The 21,266-nt window shown below is 38.8% G+C and overlaps 1 protein-coding gene across 1 annotated transcript in view; it reads right to left on the bottom strand.

Moving 5' to 3' along the window:
- The window catches only part of RGS17 (regulator of G-protein signaling 17), a 29,415-nt gene extending 13,187 nt beyond the window's left edge, over positions 1-16,228 (bottom strand). Inside the window, exon 1 of the mRNA XM_008948010.1 lies at positions 16,088-16,228. Within this exon, the coding sequence (XP_008946258.1) occupies positions 16,088-16,206 (119 nt within the window). The 5' untranslated portion in view covers positions 16,207-16,228. The remainder of the gene's footprint in view (positions 1-16,087) is intronic.
- Positions 16,229-21,266: the final 5,038 nt, after the last annotated feature.

Below are 21,266 nucleotides of genomic sequence, written 5' to 3' on the forward strand. Positions count from 1 at the left end.
AAAAATGTGAATGATTTTTTTTTTTCTAATTAGTGTCCATCCTAGTTTTTTAATGAGGCAAGATTTACTGATCTTCACTGAACTCAGTAAAGAAATGTAGGATGTACTATTTTATACTGAAAACAAGTTAGAATTTTAGTGAAACAGCTACATCCTTCTCTGAGTAAAAAATGAACTGTCTTGTACTTTAAATGATGGAGATTGTGTTTAGTAGACTGACACAGGAAAGCAGTCTGTTGGTGAAAAGCCAACAATTACCATAAGGCTATAATCAGCCTACTTGGCAGTGCCTACTGAAACTATAAACTGCTTTCAAAAAGTCCAGGTACCTGTGGTGCTAAGTTTCCTGAGTGCCAGAATTACATTTGCCTTAGGTGAAAAGATGGGGCAAGAGACATGTATAATTCAAATTGGTTTTAAAAGAAAAAGCCAAACAAGCACAGACTCTATATGTACTCAGCTGCTTTAGAGTGAAAAAAATATGTGTTTGCAAGGAGAATTTGTAAACTTGAGGTCTGAGTCTGCAAGCCTTATCTCATGTAAGAAAAATAATCATAAACTTTTTTTTTTTTTAAATAATAATACAGGTATTTGCAATGTTAGCATGCTGGAGATTTTGTATTACTGCTACAAACCTTCCATTATTTCAAAGCTTCAGATGGGGGAAACACAAACCTCCCAGGTCTTTGTTCAGCTTAGACTGTGGTCTCATCATTTTGAGTGATAACCATAAAAGTTGCAGTGATAACTGGCTTTTTTTTTTTCTTTTCTCATAGGTCACAAAAAGTAAAATAAAAATGAAACCAATTATAAAAACAGGTGCTTTGTGTCTTCCCATGGCTAGTAAACATACATTTTTTTCCTTTCCAATTTTCCTTGGTGGTATTTTCCACCTCAGTTCAGTTTGCTATGTTGTAGTGTGGTGTACTTCAGATTTTCTTCCTTTTTTCCTTCTCATTTTTTTGGAAAGCATACAGCTGAGAAACAGTCTGTAACAGACGGCTGGGCACTTGTGTGTGCCGTGAATGTGCTTTCAGCTGAAAAGCTCAGTATCTGCTCAGGATCCAGTAATAGTAAATGCAAGCAGACTTCTGGCTCCCATATGCATCTTTCTGCATACCATGAATCTTGTGGGCCAAGGGGGAGCTTAAGGTGGAAATTTTCTGGTCTGAGTTTGGTTACCCAGGATGAGTGCAGATGCTGTTTCATGGGGCTTTCCACTGGGGCTCTATAGAGCATGCAGCTGACTGGAACTGAGTTCGTATTCCACACACAGATTTGACAGTTAAAGATAATTTACTTTTGAATTGGATATTCCACAAAATAGTGTTCTGGAAATGCTTAAGATTAATGAAATTTCACATTTTGTTTTGATGGTTTTAGAAATAATTATAATTGCATGTAAAAATGAAATAATCAGTTGTCTTGGTTTCGTTAATTGTTAGTAACCATTATTATAATTAGTCTTTCATACATAAGTCTAGTTAATGTAAAGAAATAATGGAATTAAATGAAATATTGTGCTTAACTTTAAAGCTCTTCAAAAAAACTACATTCTGTCATAGTAGGTTTTTTTTTTTTTTCCAGTAAGCTTTCAGACTATGAAAGAGATTTTCTAATAAGAAAGCAGTTCATCAGGAAACCCAGCAGCTATGACACAGCGTCATGATACACAGAGTTTATTAGAACCCCATCTCTCAGAGTCCTGCAAATAGTTAGCACCCCCACCTTTCATTCAAAATCTTGTTTATACTAAGAACTGTGAAAAGAAGCTTGAAGAACAGTGCCTTAGAGCACCAAAATCCTGAAGCACAGCAAAACCTGTGTTTGTTTTTTTTTGGGTGGTTTTGAGGCATCTTCACTTCCCTAAACCTGTGTTGAGATATCTAGAACAGTGGCATTGACAATATGGCTGTGGAATGTGGGGACATAGGAGTAAAGAGACGTGCTTAAACCCCCCCCGTGCCTACACACAGGCATCTTGGCCTGTCTACTGCTTTATTTCTGACACATACAGTGTAGCAGCACTCCAGGGGTGACTGAAGGAAATGCTGACAATTCTCCTGTCTTTATTCTATAGCACTGCTCTTGCAGTGCTTTTTAGACTTTTCTGTGTGAAGGAATAGCTTTTAGCCCTGGGAGGTATTTGAGAATTTAGAAGTAAATACACTTAAAACCATTACAGATGAACAGGGTCCTACCTTGTTTCCTTGTGAAAACCTTTGAATTCTTATGTTCAGAGGCTTATGATAAACCCAACTCATCATTCTTCAAAGTTGTGAACTCCTCGATCATAAATAAGAATCTTCTGAATTAATCTGAGATTGGAAGTTTCTGTCGTACTTTGAAGGTGGGGGAGAGCAGGCTGAATTTCTTACTGCTTTTCAATTGCCGTGCTTTTTTAATACTGTGCTGGATTCAGCATAATTGGTCAGTCATTACAGATTCAACTATAAACCATAAAAGAAAAAGGAGATTGATGGAAATTAAGGTTTAATATATCTGGAGGTTTAAGATATCTGGAGCATCTCAGGCTATTAAGGTCTAGTCAGTTAAGACATTTAGCTCTGTCCTGATGGTCTTACTTATGTTGTGCTACTCCTCAGCTTGAGTAAAAGCAGAACTAAACCTAAGTGATCTAGTGCTTAAGAGTGTAATAATCTCTTTGTTAATGGGAAGCCTTGGCCAAGATTTTGGAGTTTATGTAAGAACATTATATAAGGTTATTAAGTCGCATCCCACGTGCCATTGTGAAGGTAGATCATCTTTACTGAAATACGAACGCTAAGCTAAAGTCATAGAGGGATGTGCTCAGTAAAGCAAGTACCTAAAAAATTGTAGCAAATCTGCAGTGTTCCACTCTATTCCCTTTCCTGTATATTTAACAATTTAAAACGGAATAGATCTAAAAGCTTTTTAAAGCCATGAGTTATATTCTGGTGCTGTATTTTCCATAAAAGTTGAATTCAGTACACATTTGGCAGATAAGCTTTCAAATTTGTCCAAACTCTGCATTTTCCTTTTGGACTCTGTGAAGAATTGGAATGTAAAACTTTGCAGAATCAAAAATCCACGTGTCCTCGTTTGGGGTAGAACAGAAATAATTCTGTTCAGTGATTTTATTTTCAATTTATTCAATATAAAGCTGAGAGATCACAAGGGTCAATCTCTCTTCTTGAATGGCTGGCATCAGAGGAGGACTCCATCTGTTCTGCCTTCAATCCCAATCTGTGTGTTCCTAGATCCAACTCTGGAATCCAGCTCCTGTGTCTAGTTCCTGTTTGCCACTGAGTCCAGTCTGGGACTTTCCCCAGGGCCTGCTCCCCAGCATCAGTGGTGATGGTGACATAATTGCCATCAAGGGGTTTTGGGTTTGATACCGGTTTTATATATATATTCAATTTTATTATTATTTTCATTAAAGCTGTTTTACTTTTCTAATCTATAAGTCTTTCTCCCTTATACCTTTTCTCTTACCCTTTGGGAGTGGAGAGGGCTTAACAGAGAGCATCTGTTACAGGTCTGAGGGCAGCCCTGACCATAAACCACGACAACACGTCATTACATCTTCCATCACAGATTGCTCCTCTCAATGTGATCTTTAATGTAAATTTTTTTACTGATTCCTTCTTTTTGAAAATGTTTAGAAGCAGATTGGCACTGGAAAAACTAACCTGCTGGAAACCCCCTGAGAAAAAGGATATTCTTATAAGAAACCCACAAATATATCCAGAAATGTTTTACAAACATTTAAGATCTGACTTAGTTTTTGCCAGGTTGAACACAGAATCACAGAAACACAGAATCACAGAGCTCTGGAGGTCTTCTTGTCCACCCCTCCTGCTCAAGCAGAGCCACCTAGAGCAGACTACCTAGGATCATGTCCAGATGGCTTTTAATATCTCCAAGGATGGAGACTCGACAACCTCTCTGGGCAACCTCTGACAGTGCTCACTCACCCTCACTGTAAAAAAGTCTTTTCTGATGTTCAGAGGGAACCTTCTGTGTTTCAGTTTGTGCCCATTGCTGCTGACCCCATCACTGGGCACCACTGTAAAGACCCTAGCTCCTTCTTCTCTATACTCTCTTTTCAGATATTTATACACATTGATAATAACCCCCTGAGTCTTCTCTTCTCCATGTGGAACAGTGTCATCTCTCTCAGCCCTTCCTCACATGAGAGGTGCTGCACTCCCTTCCTCATCCTTGTGGTCCTTTGCTAGACTCTCTCCATAATGTCCATGTCTTCCTTGCACTAAGGAGCCCAGAAATGGACACTATTCCAGATGGGGCCACATGTGCCACAATCAACAATCATATTTAAAGAAAGAGTTTAACTGAACAATATTTAGTGGGGCTACTTAAAAAAAATACAATGGAATTTACAGTTCAGGATGACTTCAGGGTGAAGGGGGGAAATGCTCTCAAGGTCAATGCAGGCTACAAGGTCTTTTTAATGGACAACCCTGCTGAACTCTGTTCCTGTGTGACTGATTTAAACTACCCAGCTATGGATACTGCAGCTCAGCAGGCATCCAAAGGCAGATGGAAACTACCAGTGTGCATTGTACTTGAACTTCTGAAATAAAGGACAGTGTCTCCCTTGAAGAACTAGCATTGAACAAAAGTTGTATAAGTGCAAGGAAAGAAGCAGTAATGTAAAGCAGTCTGACTTTCCTAAACTCTCCTTAGAAAAGGTGTATTTTGTTCTTCTGAAAATCTGTAAGAAAACATGCTTTTTTCTCTGGATTCTACTTAATTATTTACTTAAGAATTTTGCTTAAGAATTTACTTAAGAGATTATATTACTTCTACATAACAACAGCCACACCAGAAGCTATTACAAGTTTTGGAAACTTAGTCCTTTATAGGATAAATTTTTGAGATTTTTGTTTTCAGATGTGGAATGTAGTTTCTGTATAGGTAAGAAACCCATGGCTTGGCAAAGTTTGCTTGCCAATGATTCCTAATGGAGTTACTCCAGCTTTGTTTCATTACTGTAGAGCTGGTTTCTGCTTTAGGCAAGATTAAAGTCAAAGGTATATTTCTCTTGTCAGGTCACCCAACAGATCAGTAATCTGGCTGTCAGCCTCATTCCTTCCTTAAATAATATTACCACTCATATTCCATCTTGTACACTGAATACATCTAATTACTAGACAATTCACAATGCCCTTACTCCTGGCTACAGATGTTTTGCAAACAATTCCTTCATATATTTGAGACAATTAAAAGCGGCAGTTGTCTAGCATTCAAACAAATAGAAATTGTATTCCTTGTAAGGGTAACTGGATGAATAAAAGCATAATGGTCGTAATGAATTCTGATAATTGGGCCTAGTCTCAGTTTCTGTAGTGGCTTTTTTTATTATTCTTGGTTTGCAGAGACGGAAATAGCAGCAACAGCAGAGAACTGAGCCTGGTCAGGGTCACTGCTTTGATTCCATAGATTTAGTTGCAGTTTTCAACTGCAAGCAGGAAGAGATGCCTGGGAACATTCATACTGATGTCACATTTTTTCTTTTCATAAGGTGTTGTGAAGTCCTTCAATTAAAGAGGGCTTTATGCATTTGAAACATATAATTCCAACCATGATGTTTATGAACGCAGTATTTGATGAAAGTAGCCTGGTCACCCCAGTTTATGCTTATCCACATTACAATCAAATAAGGTGGGTCGTGTTCCACTTCACATCTGTCCAGCTCACAAACAGGATTGAGAACCGCCATGCCAGTCTGTGTATATTACAGGCATCTGTTTTGTTGGTTTCTAGCTGCTGTTTTCCAGATTTTCTGTTAGACAAGGCCTTGAGCTGTGAAGCACTTCCAGCATGAATGTCAACAGGAACAGAGGATATCCATTGCTCCATAATGGGTGCTCAGTATCTGCCAGTATCATGCCCTCAGTCAGCTACTTCAGAAAAAACAGAGTTGCCTTCTAGACAAGGATATGGCCTATGGAATTATTAAGGGTGACTAGATAAGATTCACATCTCCTTTGCCTTTCTGCCTCTCATGATGAATGCATGACCTACTTTTCTAGTGAGAGGATCTCCATCTTCTAAGTGTTATCTACTAAGGGTACAGACTCATTTCCATGCTACATTCTCTCATTTTTTCTTTTAAAAGTGCTAGACATTGATTTCTGCTTAACTGACATTTTAAACCTATTTGGAATGATACATGGTTAAAAAAATAAACCTTTGTAAGATGGAAATTTTGCTGCCAACAGATTTAAGTAGCCTGATCCTTTTTGTCTTTTGGTGTGGAACTAAAGACTGCATTTATTCTTGCAGATAAAATGGGCTGGCAGAGTTCTCTGGCCTTGAGGCTGACAGGCACCATGTAGCCTCTGTCCATAAAGCCCCTACCCAAAACAGGCTTCCTGCATCTGTGACAGGTCATTGCCTGAAATTGTGCCCTTTGGTGCTGGCCAAAACTCTGCCAGGGTTTTGTTAACACTTGCTAACAATTTAACTGTATTGCTGACTGCTTGAGCCCATATTAGACCCTGCCCCTGTTTAGTTTACTAGCATAGACATAGCCAGTATGTTGAATTTGGATAAGATTTTTTTTTGTTGTTTTTGTGTGCTAAATATTTAAATTTTCAATATACTCCATGATGAATAAAGTTCAGGGGATTTACAAGGCCACCCTGGCACCTTTAAAATGATACCATCTATCCACATGCCTTACTTTGGCTTATATTTTGATCTCAGATCAATTTTGACCTTTCATGCACTTCTCCATTTCTGTGGTTTTCCACAGACCCCTTAGTTAATGCATCTTTGTGTAAATAGATTATTATCAAATTTGCAATACGGAAACAAGAAAGCCCGCTCAAAACCTATAGGGGGAGATTTCAAAGGCTCCAAACTTATGATAGCTGAAAATCACAGTGTGAACTGGACTCAGGCATCCTCAGCACTCTTTTTTTTATTTCTTTCTTTTTCCACAGCAACAGTCAAGCTGTGTGCTAGTGACAGAAAATCTGTCATGACATTATGAATCTTCCTTCAGCCACTGTTCTGCAGCCACCAAGCTGAATAGCATTTTGGCACAGGCAGGTGGGAAACGGGCACAAGTAGCAAGGGAGAGCCAAGATGCTGATGCTCTGAAACAAGCCATCTCTTAAACAGCCTCTGAGGAGACATCAAGCTGCTTTACTCCAGCAGCAGTGATTCTGCCACTGCTCTCTCTCCCTTTAGTCTCCTCAAGAGCAGCTGTCCCTGAATACACTCTGTGTGCTGCGCTAGGGCAGAATCAAGATCATTTGCTAAAGTTAACTAGATTTAGTCTGCTGTCTCCTTCTAAGGAGCTACTGTCAGCATCTTATGCATGGCTGAATTAGAATGAGCCTTGTGTAATCCCAAATCCCCTCTGAGCTTGTATTTATTCTCCAATTTAGGAGGACTGCAGTTCTGATTTATTTATTTTGCATTCCAATTTTCTTTACAGAATTGTTTGCTTTAAATAGGACTATTTTCTGCAGTTAGACAGATGAAGGTTTCTTATCTTAGTAGGATTATACACATAGGAATCTATGCATTTGGTTTGTGAAGATTCAGAAACACTTATTAAAAATTTGCTAATACATTATGTTTATGTTCTACTCATTATCTAACTTGCTTGTGTTATCACAGATGCATGAAAATGTCAGTAAATACAGGAGCCTCCATCTGTTCCTCAAAATGAAATGAACTTTCAAAGTTTAAATATTAGGGATAAAATCCTGATACTAGGGGAGCTTGGCCCAGAGAGCCCAGGGCTGGTTTTGATGTTAATGAGGATTCTGCCACTGGCTTGTTATCAAAGTTAACAGACAGGCTGCATAAGAAGCTATTGCTCCACTCTTTGCCTTAGACTTCTATTTTGTTATGGAGAAGAGCAAGTTTACTTCATAACTTTGAAAATAGAAACATTTGTTAGTTTACACGGAGCTGGACTCAGTTTACAGTGTGAAAGGTTTTTTCAAACCAAAGTTCTTGGCTCCAAATTAATTTTAAATTATTTATATATGCTGAACATCTGTGTAGTGTCTTGTGTATCTTTGTGCTTCCACTATGATTTCATGGCAGGCTAGCAGCACCTTAGTGACTACCCCTTTGCAAACACTTGCCGAAATAAATGCAGTAAGTAGCTTAGGGCTTTTTCCTAGAGAACTGCATGATTTTGATTTACTTTGCATGTCCCACAAAGCAATGACCTGCACCAAAGCCACTTCTGCATGACGAATGACCTGTGGAAACCTGTTGCTCTTGTAGGAGCTTGTGGCTCACAGTTCCTGCCCTTGCTTCAAGGCTGCACAAGACCTTGTGCTTCCACAGGGCTTTGGAGGTAGGTGGCAGGGGGCTGAGATGAAGAAAGGAGGAAGATAAAAGATGGTGGATGAACCCAGAAATAGGGATATCTGGGCAGCTTTTTGAGAAAGGGAGATGAGGTGTATTTGACAGTGACCAGGGCAGGCTGTCATGACACTTAACAGGTTAACTTTAAGCTTCCTTTAGTTGTTTTTACATTAAATTTTGCTATTTGCAATTTTATTTCTATAGTCCTTTTGGTTTGCTGGTAACGTTTTCATTTCACGCATTCACATCTTATTCTTTAGAAGCAGATGCAGGAAAAATTATGGGGAAGTAGCTTGCTGTAGCTGGTATACCTGAGGCCTCACCTAGCACACCTTTGCAACTTGTGGCATCATTTATGTAGAGGAAGTGTGCTCCCTTCTTTCTCATGGTAGCATTTCACATCTGCTTCACAGAGATGCAGAGTGCTCAAAGCTGCCTTCACTCACCACCTCTGGAGCTCTGGGACAGGCTGTGTATTGAATCACATCTGAGGTATATTTGTGTTCTGCCTCGAGGAGAGAGCAGACTTCCAGGCATTGTGAGGCTACTAACATTGACAATCTGTCCCAGTGTCAGAGAAGGGCACAAGCCCAGAGGTTGGCAAGTCAGGCCGCGATGCCCTGAGAGAATTATGTAAACAAGCATGCACAGAGCCACCTGTCCCCAGCCTGCCCTGAGGACCTAAACATCCATAAAACTCCAGAAAAATCACTTGCATTGTATGAATTATAGAGTGAGCCTATTAAATATCATACCCGTTAGGAAGATATGCTTCTCCCATCTGATTTTTTCAACTCTAGAGATCATCCCTTTCTTTTGCTTTAAAGGAATAACAAGTGCCTTTCTTGGGTATTATTTATTAAGTGCTGTTAACATAACTTACAAAAATTATATAAAAAAAAAAGTGACAAGCTCTTTATTTTTAGACTGCTTTCTGCTTGTTTTTCCAAATGCTGAGAATTTAAATTTCTTATTTTAAGTAGCTCAGGGAACCTTGAAAGGCCCATTTCTGAGGACTAAGTATTTAAAACCTTGCCCCACACTCACCCCATGGTGCATTCCAGTGACAAGAGGAATGTCTGCTGGACAGCATTCTCTCATGGCCACATCACTGAGGATATGTGGACTCAAAGACAAGGTGCTTTATGACTGATTTCCTAAAATATTGCATTCAGTAGCTTGTGTGACAGGTCATATAATGGATTTTATCCAGCTTTAAATTCTACCTGTCAGAAGAACTGGTGCTCCAGTGCTGCCCACTGCTCTGTGATGATATGTATGATGCTGTCCCATAGATGCATAAAGCATGAGTTACCATGCTAGCTAAGCCTAATATCCCTCACAATAAATTATTCTCCATGAAAGAGAGGAAATTCTTCTATCCTCCACAACAGTAAATTATAAAAATGTAAGGAAGTCCTATGGTGTTTTAAAGTATAAAAAGGCTCAGAATGGAAAATATTTTCCCATTAAATAGTCTTTAAAATGCCATCTTTTATTTCAGCAAAATAGAAGGTGATATTTTTCAGAGTACAGTGCACTGCACTTCTGTATTCTGCACTAGAGTACAATAATTCCTGATGCAATTTTCTATATTTGCTTTCCTCAGGTATTATGTTTTGAGAAGGTAAAATATAGAGAGTTGAGCACATCTGTTTTGGATGTGCTGTCCTATATGTTCAGCGAGGAAAAGAAGAATTAAAAAATTAGGTTTGTAAAAAAAATAACATTGAAAGCAAAAAGTATTTTTCAAAGTGATTGTTTTTGTTTCAGAAATAAAGATTTTCTTTTCTTGCCAAAAGCTTTAACAAAATCCGGGAGCCTGGGTGACTCTTTCTGTACTAGCCCACTTCTAGTCTATTCCTAGTATAAAACTTCTGCTGCAGACAGCCATGGGAAGCGGAATATGGATTTTGTTTTCTACATAACTCAGGACATGTGGGTATAATTTATTGCATTAACTTGGTATTTTTTTTTTCTTTCCTTTCTCTAATTCCCTCTCCTCCAAATTTTCTACCATAGTTGAAAGAATAAGAGACCCAGAAATTATCTTGCGTAGACACATACAAAGCTTAGACACAATTTTTTGACGGCAAACTAACACTGAATATGCCCCCCAAAAAAGAAAAAAAATAATCTCAAAGTACTAGAGAGGTGGGAAGTGAAAATAAAAATTGGTTTGCTTTGGGTTTTTTTCATGTAGAGTACCATGGATACTATCTGTATATAGACTGTGTATAGAACCTCACAGAAAAAAAGTATTAATATAATTTAAAATTGTCCTTAGACCCATATCTGTCATCTCATATTCATGGCACAAGTGACAGAAATATTTTCCTGTAGGCCCAAGACAACTGCTAAACCCATGCAAGGAAAAAGTTCCGTTTAATAAAGAAAAATATTTGTGTAACAAGGTCATCAGGAAGAAGTTTCAGACGTAACTCACAGCAGTCATAGGCAAGTTATAAGAACTAGATGAGAGAAGTTTCTTGCCAAGAGCAACTTTTGTTTACTGCCAAGCTGGCAAATACCCTATCTTCCCTGGCATCTCTTGGGTGTGGGAAACTAGCCATGGAAAGGTCACAAGAAATCAAATGGCAGGCATAGTTTTTGTACAGGGCACAGTTCAAAGCTGCTGGACATGGGAATCTCTTTCCTTCTTCGACAAGAGTCTTCAGCAATTGTTTTAATGGTTGCCTTTAGGGTGAATGCTTTTCCAGCTCACAAGTTTCAGCTGAGCTACAGAACCAAATGAAGTTGTGTGATCACCTTCATTTATCCTCTAGAAGCCTTTTCATGTCCTGCAGAGTCCTGTACTGCTAAGGTCTCCTGCAGGGCAGATATTAGTGTTACATGCATGTGTTATTACACACAGAAGGTTTCTGAGCCTCCTGTGTGCGATAAAAGGAGAGGGATTATCAGGCATCAGAGTGTCCCACAGATTTAAGATTCATTGAGCACCTTATGAAAGGATGAGAAGATAAAAAGACATAACTCCTGCTCTGGGTGGGAGACAAAAAAGGAAGCAAAATAAAAATGGCAGAATATCCACCCTCCCTCCCTGGCTAGCATCTTGAGAGTTGTTTTGAAGAATGTGATTTACAAGTGTTTGCAAGAGGATGACTGGCCTCATGTCTGCTCAGGAAGCTAGAGTAATGGATCACTAAATAAGGTTGTGGAGGTGATACAGCAGGCTTCTACCCTTACCTCACCAAGCTGAGTTCAAAACTGTAAAGCCATAGCACTAAATACTAAATGCACAGCTCTCCCGAGGAAGTGGAAATTACAGACTGTCATGTTAGGAATCTTACTGCAAATTTTGCAACTCTCACGTTACCTGAGTCATTGAAAATACACCCAGTAAGAGAGCCTTTTCTTCTGTCCTCTATGGGAACAGTGTTTTGGGGAAGCTGAAGAGTGAGATTCAGTGCATCACCTTGAGTACCTGACTGGTACTCATCTGTTAGACGCTTTAGTGAGGCAGTCTTCCTGCAGTAGGCACCTAAGATCTCTATCTGGTCAGTGGAGAGAGGAAGGTCCTATAGAAAATCTCAAGAGGGATACATCATCTGCTTCTGCAGTAAATGGACAAGATTTTCTGAAGTTGGGAACTTCAGAAGGACTTTTATTTTCTTCACTGAGGAGGACTGCTTCCTTTATTACTGATGCTCAGCCATCAGTTCAGGGCTTAAGCTAGCTGGGCAATACCCTGACAATACTTATTACAACAAAATGGCCAACTTATGGAGCCTGCATGTCTCCATCTTTTTCAACCTGAGCAAACATTGGTAATCTGTCCTGCTTTGTCCTTGTAAACTGAGCAGTTTACCATCCTGACAATTATCAGTGCTGATAGATGTACCAGGTCTGGCTGGGATGGAGTTAATTTTCTTCATAGCAGCCCATGTGGTACTGTGTTTCAGATTTGTGACCAAAACAGTGTTTATAACACATTAATGTTTTAGCTGTTGCTCAAGAGTGCTCACACAGCATCAAGAATATGTCTGTTTCTCGTGCTGCCCTATTTGTGGGCAGGCTGGGGGTGCATAAGAAGCTGGGAGGGGACACAGCTAGCCCAAATTGATCAAAGGGATCATCCATGCCATATGACATTATGCTCAGCAATAAAAGATAGGGAAAAAAAAAAAGGAGTGAGGTTCAGAGTTGTAGCATCTGTCTTCCCAGGTAACCTTTACGGATGATGGAGCTCTGCTTTTGTGGAGATGGCTGAATACCTTGCCTGCGGATGGGAAGCAGTGAGTGAATTCCTAATTTTGCTTTACTTGTGCAAACAGCCTTGCTTTACCTGTTAAACTGTCTTTATCTCAACCCATGAGTTTTGTCACCCTTCCAATTCTGTTCCACATCCTGCCAGGCAGGAGTGACTGAGCGGCTGGGTGGAGCTAAGCTGTCTACCAGGGTTATCCCACAACAATGGAGAAGTACTCCAAATATTTGTAGAGAAAAAGAAAAGTTTGTAAAAAGATGTACTGAGTAATTTTTTTATCTTTTTTTTTTTTGCTATTAACAAGTGTCTATTAGCCAAGGTACTATTTCCACAAACAAAGGTATGAATATTTGCCTATGCTGTTACACAAACAGACAAAAACAAACATCATGTGATTCACCAAAGATATTTTTAGAACTCTAATGATTTGTTTGGATATATGAACTATTGAACTAACTCTTTAAAGAGATAAAAGTGAAAGCTTCTAACTAAAAGCTGTATGTACATACACAAACACATACACAGACTGCCTTTTTTCTATGAATGGTGAGAAAGTTGAGGCACTAAAGTTAGTGTCCTCAGTCACACAAACTGGTGGAGAAAAATTAAGAAAGGTCTCCTAATTTTGATTTTGAGTGTTAAAGCATTCATTGGTAGTGAATCCAGCAGCATTTACAGACAGGTATCTCTTGAGAAATTGTTCAGATACAAAGATCTGTGGAACTAGAGCATGTAATTGTAACCTGTTACAATTATTGATTTTTCTTCTTTTTTTTTTTTTTTTCTATTACAGAGAACTACCCTACAGAATTACCTCCTAGAATCCCCTATATAGTGAGTGACTAGTAAAGTTTGTTATGTACTCTTTTAAAAAAAAATATTTTTGTAGTTTTTTAGGGAATACAACTAAGGCAAACCCAGTAATCTGAACTCTGCCTGGACAGTTCAAATTTACCAAACAAATTTGGCAGCAGAATTAATTACTTCATTTTCACTGAGATTCTGAAACCTTTCATATTGCCTTTTTCAAAGCTTTGTCCCATCTCTCTTCTAATGGAATTTCTACTATGGAATCATAGGCGATAGAGCTGAAAAACTCTTATTACATCATCTATTCTAATTTTTTGATTTTAGAAAATGCAAGTGATGTCACTATACCCTTTGACCCATACTTTGCCTGAATCCTGAAAATTAGCTTAAATTGTCAGGATTTCTCCATGATCAGTCTAATCTACTTTACCAAAAAACACCCTCAACACCCTGAAAAACACTGAAAGAGAGGATATTAACAGCAAAAACAATTACTAAAGCAACTGAAGGGACATCCTACATTTTAAACAATAATTGGTCAATTTAGATTTAATATGCATAAACTGTTCAAATATATAATGGTATCCCATTCTAAGGAGTAGAGGTACTCTGAGGGTCACAAAGCTCATAAGAACTTCGAAATATAGTTGTCAGTTAAGAATTCTTGAGCTATAACCTGTCAAAAAAATAAAATAAATTGTCTTTTATGGTCATTCATGCTCCAGGAAGCAAGGCAAAGGCCAACCCTATCTGTACATGCACAATGATGGACTTTATTTCTATTCAGTAAAGAGATGTAGTCATGGTGGATAATTCCATGAAAACATCAACTCAGGGGTTGTTAAAAAGCAAGTAGAGTGCTACAAATTAATAATAATAAATCAAGAGCATATAAAACATGGTGCACTAATGTCTTGACTACTGCAACAGATCTAGTCACACATCCCAGGCAGAAGACAGTAGAATAGGAAAGGTACATAGAGACATACAAGGTAGGTGGACAGATAGAAGAGAGATAAGGATAAACAATGGTCTGAGTCAGTTTCTGTATCACAGAGATTAAAATAGAGTAGGCTATAGAAGAAAAGACAGCTGGAGGGGAGATATGAGTGAGCTCTGTAAATCTTGATCATCCTGAGAACAATTATTCACTGATCTTCACAACCATAAGAACAAGGAGGCATCAAATGAAATTAACATATAGTAGGTTAAAACAAATAAAAAGGAATAATCGTTCACTGAGTGCACAGGTCTGTCATAGAATTTATTACTGTGGGAAACTGGATGCCAAAGTTTAGATAAGTTCAGGAAGTCGCTTCAGAAAATGGTTTGACAAATTCATGAAAGAAAATTCCATCAAGGGCTGTAAAACACACAGAAATAACCTCTGGGCCAGGAATTCCCTAGGCTGTGCATTTGCCAGACGTTGTGAGGAGTTTTGGTGCAGGTAGGTTGAGGAGGTGCATGTCCACTTGTTTTATCTTTCAGTTGTGACATCTGCTACAGGTCACTTCCTGGAAATAGGATACTGAGCTAAATGAACCCCTGGTCTGTAACCATATAGGTAATCCTACATCGTGGCCCTGTCACAAAGCAGAGATAGCACTGGCAAAAGATTCTCCCTTTTCTTCCCATTTAATACGCTTCAACCTCCTTGCTGTATGAATTGAACACATTGGAAAGTAACTTCATAAAAGCATGGGCTCTCACTCATCCTTGCTCCAAATATTATCTGCCTCCTGGTGAAATTGGAAGTAACAGCAATGGCAAGTCCACCCTGGTACTGCCTCCAGGTTGTGGCATCTTGGAAAAAAATGGCCCATTTGATGGCTGGTGCACATATGCTCGTATGTATTTTTAAATATGCTGGGGGCAAATAGCTTCAGATTTTAGTTTGGGGCCAGATGGCTGATTCAAGTGAAAATAACACAGGTACACAGAGGAATGGTCACTCCAAAAAGACTGAACTGTGTATGTAACAGGATGCACACACTCCGAATATTACTGCAGTTCACAGAATCTGTATTTCAACACTAGCTGTGTTAATGAAAATAAGAAATAAAGAGCTGCTGCGTCTCAAAACTCTAAGAATTAAAAGCTATTTCTGAAACTGGCTTTAATTCTTTGACTTATAGAAGAACTTTTTGTTTAGGAAGAGACAAGCAGCCACAATTTTTGAGCCCCTTTTCCACTAAAATTATGCTACACCGGTTAAAAAATAAAATGGAATTTAAAGCTTGTGTTTTCATATTTACGGAATATATATTATTCAAGAACTAAAGAGTATAACAGGTCACCATATATTCAGATTTATGAGCATCTCCCTTTTACCATCCTAAATGCAGAGAACTGCAATATCAAAAGTAAAAGCATTAAAAAAAAATTCTTTGAATGCACATTTAAAAATGTTCAGTATCAAGTATCTTGTTCATAAACACTAGTTTTACAACTGAAATTTCTCATTTACTTCTGCTTTAAGTAGGGTAAATATAGCTTGAATTTGCTGTTCTTTCCTCTGTCCCCCCAACAAGATGTCCAACCAAAGCAAGGGATTGTTTAATCTTTTTTTTTAAGTGAAATATTAAATTGTGCCTTTTGGCAGCAATCTTCTCCCAAAAGGTTGTATGTTCCCCGTGCTTGGCACTTTCCATTCTCATAGTTTACCTGTGGTGGATATGGAACCAAATATACTACAGGACATACCATGAACAGCTGCAGCAACAGCACCAACAAAAGCAACATGTGTTGTTGGGCCTTTGGTTTCCAGGTGCTTGAGACACAGCTGATGTTCCTTCATTTTGTGACTGCTGCCTCTTTCTCATTTCAGCTCAGTGCCCAAGTGGCTATAAGAACACAGACATAAGAGATGTACAGAATTACTACAGACTGTAACAAAGTACATTCACATTTCTACAGCAATCTCTGATTCTACTGATTCTCACAGCTCATGGCAACAAAAGCACGTGGCCATCAACTGTGCTGGCCAAGTAATAGTTCTATTGTGTTAAAAGCAGTTTCCAGAAGACCACATTTTAGTGACACGCTTACACTACTGTGCCACTGAATCACATCTATTCTTGTCGCTTTGGCTGGATTAAAAGGACTGTTTATTACCCTTTTGAACAGCAAGCTACACAGCTTGTGTAGCACTTGGTAGAGACTGAGTTGTTCCTTACCATTTGACTATCACAGCTCTTTTTGTGCTAAAAATACAGCAGGATGGTTATTTGCTTTGAACATGAGCTGGAAAAGTATCTTTTTTACTTTTTGACTTCACTGGTCAATGCTGGACCAATGAAATTGATATAAGTGATATAATATCACAGGCACTAATAGCTGCCTGTTAAGAGCCAAGATTATTATGAGTGTCATAACTGGGAGGTTTGCTACATAAGAGTTATTACCTGTAAATAAAATGAATAATAAGTATTTATTTCCAAAATAGTTTTCCAACTTTAGGACTGGTTTCTAGTCACAGATTTTCTCTTGCTCATTGCCAGTCCTTCCTAGGTTTTATTAGGCCAAGTTATATTTTATATTTCCAGTGACTCCAAAATGCAGAGGGGATTAATATTCCATTACTTAGTTTTCAAAAGAAGTTAAAATATTTACTGCCAAGTCATGTTATTTAGGAAGGTTTAGGTTTCAGGATCCTTCTAATGGTTCACATATTCTTTGTATAACAACTGTAAGTTTCCCAGAGTAATGGCTTTTACAAGCATATACAAATTAGAATAAATTTAATACTTTCACCTTTGAAAAAGGATTGAAAGAGTTTACTGCATGGAGAAACCCAGTTTAAAACAGAAACAGGTAAAAGATTGCTTGATGTGAGCAGCATGTGCTGTACTCCGTGCCCCCAGGGCATCCTGCTGCAGCCAGGAGTGCTGGAGAAATGCAGGCTTTGGTTGATTTGCCACCTGGATACATCATGTGCAGACAACCAAGAGATGTTCGACTCCATCTACACACATTCTGTCAGAAGATGTGACAGCTTTCGTTTACATGGTTGCTAAAACTCCTGAAGTCTTTCTTCTGCAATAGTGTCTTTATAGGCAGTATACACACAGCAACATGTAGCAAGGATACGAAGCTTCAGAATTCAAACTCATGCTGCAAAACTCAAGGTTGGTAGTTATTTCAGCTTTTTGCATGGCTAACTTTTCCATGTACACTGTCACTGAGTAGAATCAAGGAATTTCTGAAGTGTTTGGTCAAATTAAACTCTGAAGAACCGTTTAACTACCTGTGGGGAGGGCATCTGCTTGTGCTATGGACATTCCTTCTTAAGGTTTATTGTTGCTGAACTCTCGAAGATTGAACTGACACACCATTTTTTAATCAACTATAAACATGGTTTGTTAACACGGGATACTTTGACATAATTGAAAACTGTCCATATTTTTATGATAGAAAGGAAGGAAAGGAAAATTGTTGCAGCATAACGTAGTTCAGACAGTGAGTGACAGTGTGGAGTCACTTTCTCCAAATTAGAGTGCTGAACCTCTGCTGACTGTGCATGATGCAGTTAAATTACTTCATACATAGCTGTGTCATGCTGTGAATGGTACTTGCTTCAGCAAGTGCAATGCCTGTGGTTAAAGCAATTAAAGCCAGATGTTTTCAAAGGGGATGTTTGTTTCTTGTAAGTAAGATAGAAGTTCCAGAAACTTTTATACTATAGAAATTTTGTAAACCCAGAAAATTTCTTAGTTGCAGAAACCAGTGAAATTATCCATATTTAGGTACTTGTAGGACTGTAATCTTGGAATGAGAACACCCTATGCATTCCACCTGCATACCTAAAGTTATGCGTCTCTTACACAATTTTAGCCATATATAAAAAAAATATATTATGGCTAGAATCTGTGGCACTGTAACAGACATAAGGGGGCAGGATGAAGGTTATCTGTTCAGAAATGATTACAGTTGATGACTCTGCCGTAGTATCGCAAGAACTTTAACAGAGCACAAGCTGCTGCTGTTAACTGAAATAAGTGTCTCTCTCCCTTTTCTCCTGCACAGTTTACAGCCACTTATTCCCTCACCTGAGCTGTCCCATCCTCTGTGCTGGCAGCAGTATTTATGCAGGTGCTTGGTTAGTTGGATAAAAAAGTAGGCATGATTTAGAATTCATAGGGGAAAGAAAAAAAAACATAGCTTTAACTTTTTCAAGTCGCAGTCTCGTTCACCTTGGGAAGATGTGAGCACTTGGGTCAGAGCAAGGGAGGAAACAGAAAATCAGGCAGGCAAGGGAACCATGGGGACTACTTTCTTCTGTCCCTGCTCATGCTGGCAGGAAGCAATGGTGAAAAGGGTGGGAGTTGTGCAGAAGGTAAACTCTGCAACTAATTCCCAACACACGGCACATGGCATGTCCAGGGGGCAGACACAGAAGTGTGGTTTCACAGGAACGGTTTACATCCTCAACACTGCCCAGCAACCTCTACCACTGAAAATTCTCCAGCATTAACTTTTCAGTATTGACTGCCACGGCCAACTGTTTTGGAGGTTTGCAAATCTGGCAATACATGGTAGCGCCAGGAGTTGTGAGGAAATGTGGGTCTTCACTGCAGAGCATTTCAGGAAGCATGGTTTCCTCCAGGGCTGCTCAGACCCCACACACTATCCTGTGTTTAGACTGGGAAGCAATGGGACTGCTTGCTTTGCTATTCTCTGACTCTTGTCTGGAGTATAGGAAAGGCTGTGACCCCTCTCTCCTGACTGTGCGTTATTTGGAGGAAGAGGGCAGACCTTGATTGCAGGTACAGTTATATTTATCTAAAAAAGAGAAAATAAAAAAGCCACCTGTACTGACAGAAGAAAAAAAAAAAAAACAAACCACCATGTACTGATTCAGGGATAGTTTGAATTCTAGTCCTAACACATCTTTTTGGGTGTACTTGAGGATAAACCATTAATTTTAATGCCAGGAAAGTGCTGTAAGGTGGTGTGCTTTGAAATGGATTGGTAACATGGATACTGTGTAGTGCGACTATCCTTAGCTTCCAACTGTAATGAGCAAAGATCTTACTGGCACAGTGGGACTGGGTTGTAGTTAATCCATTTCAGATGCTGTCCTTTCCCCAGCTGACATTGGTGTTCACTCTGAACCTTGCTGTATCTGACAATGCAGACTGTTATTCAGCTTGGTGTGACTGGCATGCTGATCAATAAAAGTACAAGGCTGAAAATCCAAGCAACGGGATAATGTTCTCAGTGAACACATGAATGATGTTCACTCATCTGACTTAACCACTGGCTGAAGTCAAAGTCATCAGCACTTTTCTTCTGCTTGCGTTACATTTCTTGGAGAGCTTCTAAGCTTGCTTGCGTTACATTTCTTGGAGAGCTTCTAAGCTAGAGTCTATAAGAAATAATGAAAAATCCACCCTATGATGCAGAACAATAATATGTTTACTGAGGATCAAGTAGCATGGGTGGAAACTTTAGTTTCATGCTTATTTTGGTTGGATTTCATGTTTCATTTTGTATTTGTAAATACCAGATGTCATCTACGCAAAACTGTAATTGATTCCATTAGATTATTTAGGATGCAGAAGCAGGAATATCTTAATTCCTGACTATATTTAGTCTGAGTTGTAGACAGAGTGCTTATATTTGGTGCCTTGGTTCAAGGCACGAAAAAGAAATTTAGAATCTTTAATTCAGAAAATCAGTCTGATGAGATAAATTATTGTTATGTAATTAAGGATGAAAGTACATAACTGTAAAGGAATAGAATGTGAACTGCTATTGAGCAGATCTTCTAGGATAGTGGAACAAATTGCACATACCATCTCCAAGATCTCAGCTTGTCTTTTAGTTTTCTCAATATTTTCATTTTTCCTGACACTCTCTAGCTTGGCAGAAATACTAGGTGGTGAAGATGAGTCTTTATCCAATGAAATAATTTTCCTCCATGGTACTCGGTATCTCTCATACCATCACAACACAGGCATAAGTTTCTTCTGCCAGTTTTGCATCTGGTTCCTTGCCTCCATTTGGTGGCTTGGTTTACTAACAGTCTTATGGTTTCCATTTGTGCTGATAGGAAAGAGGAACAGTATTCTAGTTTGCTTGACTGACTCATACACTTGGGGGTGGGTAGGTGTTATGGCCCTCTGAGCAGTCCCATAATCACAAAGGATTTCATTTTGCAGAACGTCTGCTGTCCCTACTCTGCAGCTGAGGAAAGGAACCCAAGGGTATAGCAACTGTTTATTATACAAGTTACGAGGCAGGTAGCTCATATAAGCTGCAGAGCAAGAATGTTTGTGTAACCCTGTGTGTATCCACAATACTGCAGTGCTAGAGGAATATGATAACTAAAAACACTGAGAAATTTGGAGTAAGGCTTCCTGTCAGTTTTGGAACTGATGGCACAAGGATCTATTTTTATGTTTAGATGGTATAATTACAACTTATTCCACTGGGTACACAGGGGTAATTATTATAGAAATCCCCATGTGCACAGAGCAGTATCTTTGGAATAGAGCTTCAAAAAGGAATAACTTGTGGAAGAACAATTTGGTTTATTACATTTATACCTGGGCAGCCCTACTGAATAACTGATCACAGTCATTTCAAATTCCACAGAATGCCTCTAGATGATGAAAATAGGGTAATTTCTGCACAGTGGCAACTCCTTGACTCTCTGCCTCTTGCAGGACTTGTGCTAAGGTTTTAGGGTGTTTTCCACAGAAATTCCCATGGTAGTGGACATGGCATAAAACACAGGCTGTATAATTTCAGTCATTTCAGTGTCTCTGTTGATGCTTATCCTCTGATGAAGCAAGAGTGAGCTTTTTTTTTTCTTTTTTTCTCCGTCACCCCAAAACCTGTCATTACAGTCCCATAAATTATCTGAACTCATGGCACT

This window comes from Merops nubicus, unplaced genomic scaffold (assembly GCF_000691845.1).
Source record: "Merops nubicus isolate BGI_N331 unplaced genomic scaffold, ASM69184v1 scaffold2659, whole genome shotgun sequence".
In the NCBI taxonomy this organism is placed as follows: Eukaryota; Metazoa; Chordata; class Aves; order Coraciiformes; family Meropidae; genus Merops; species Merops nubicus.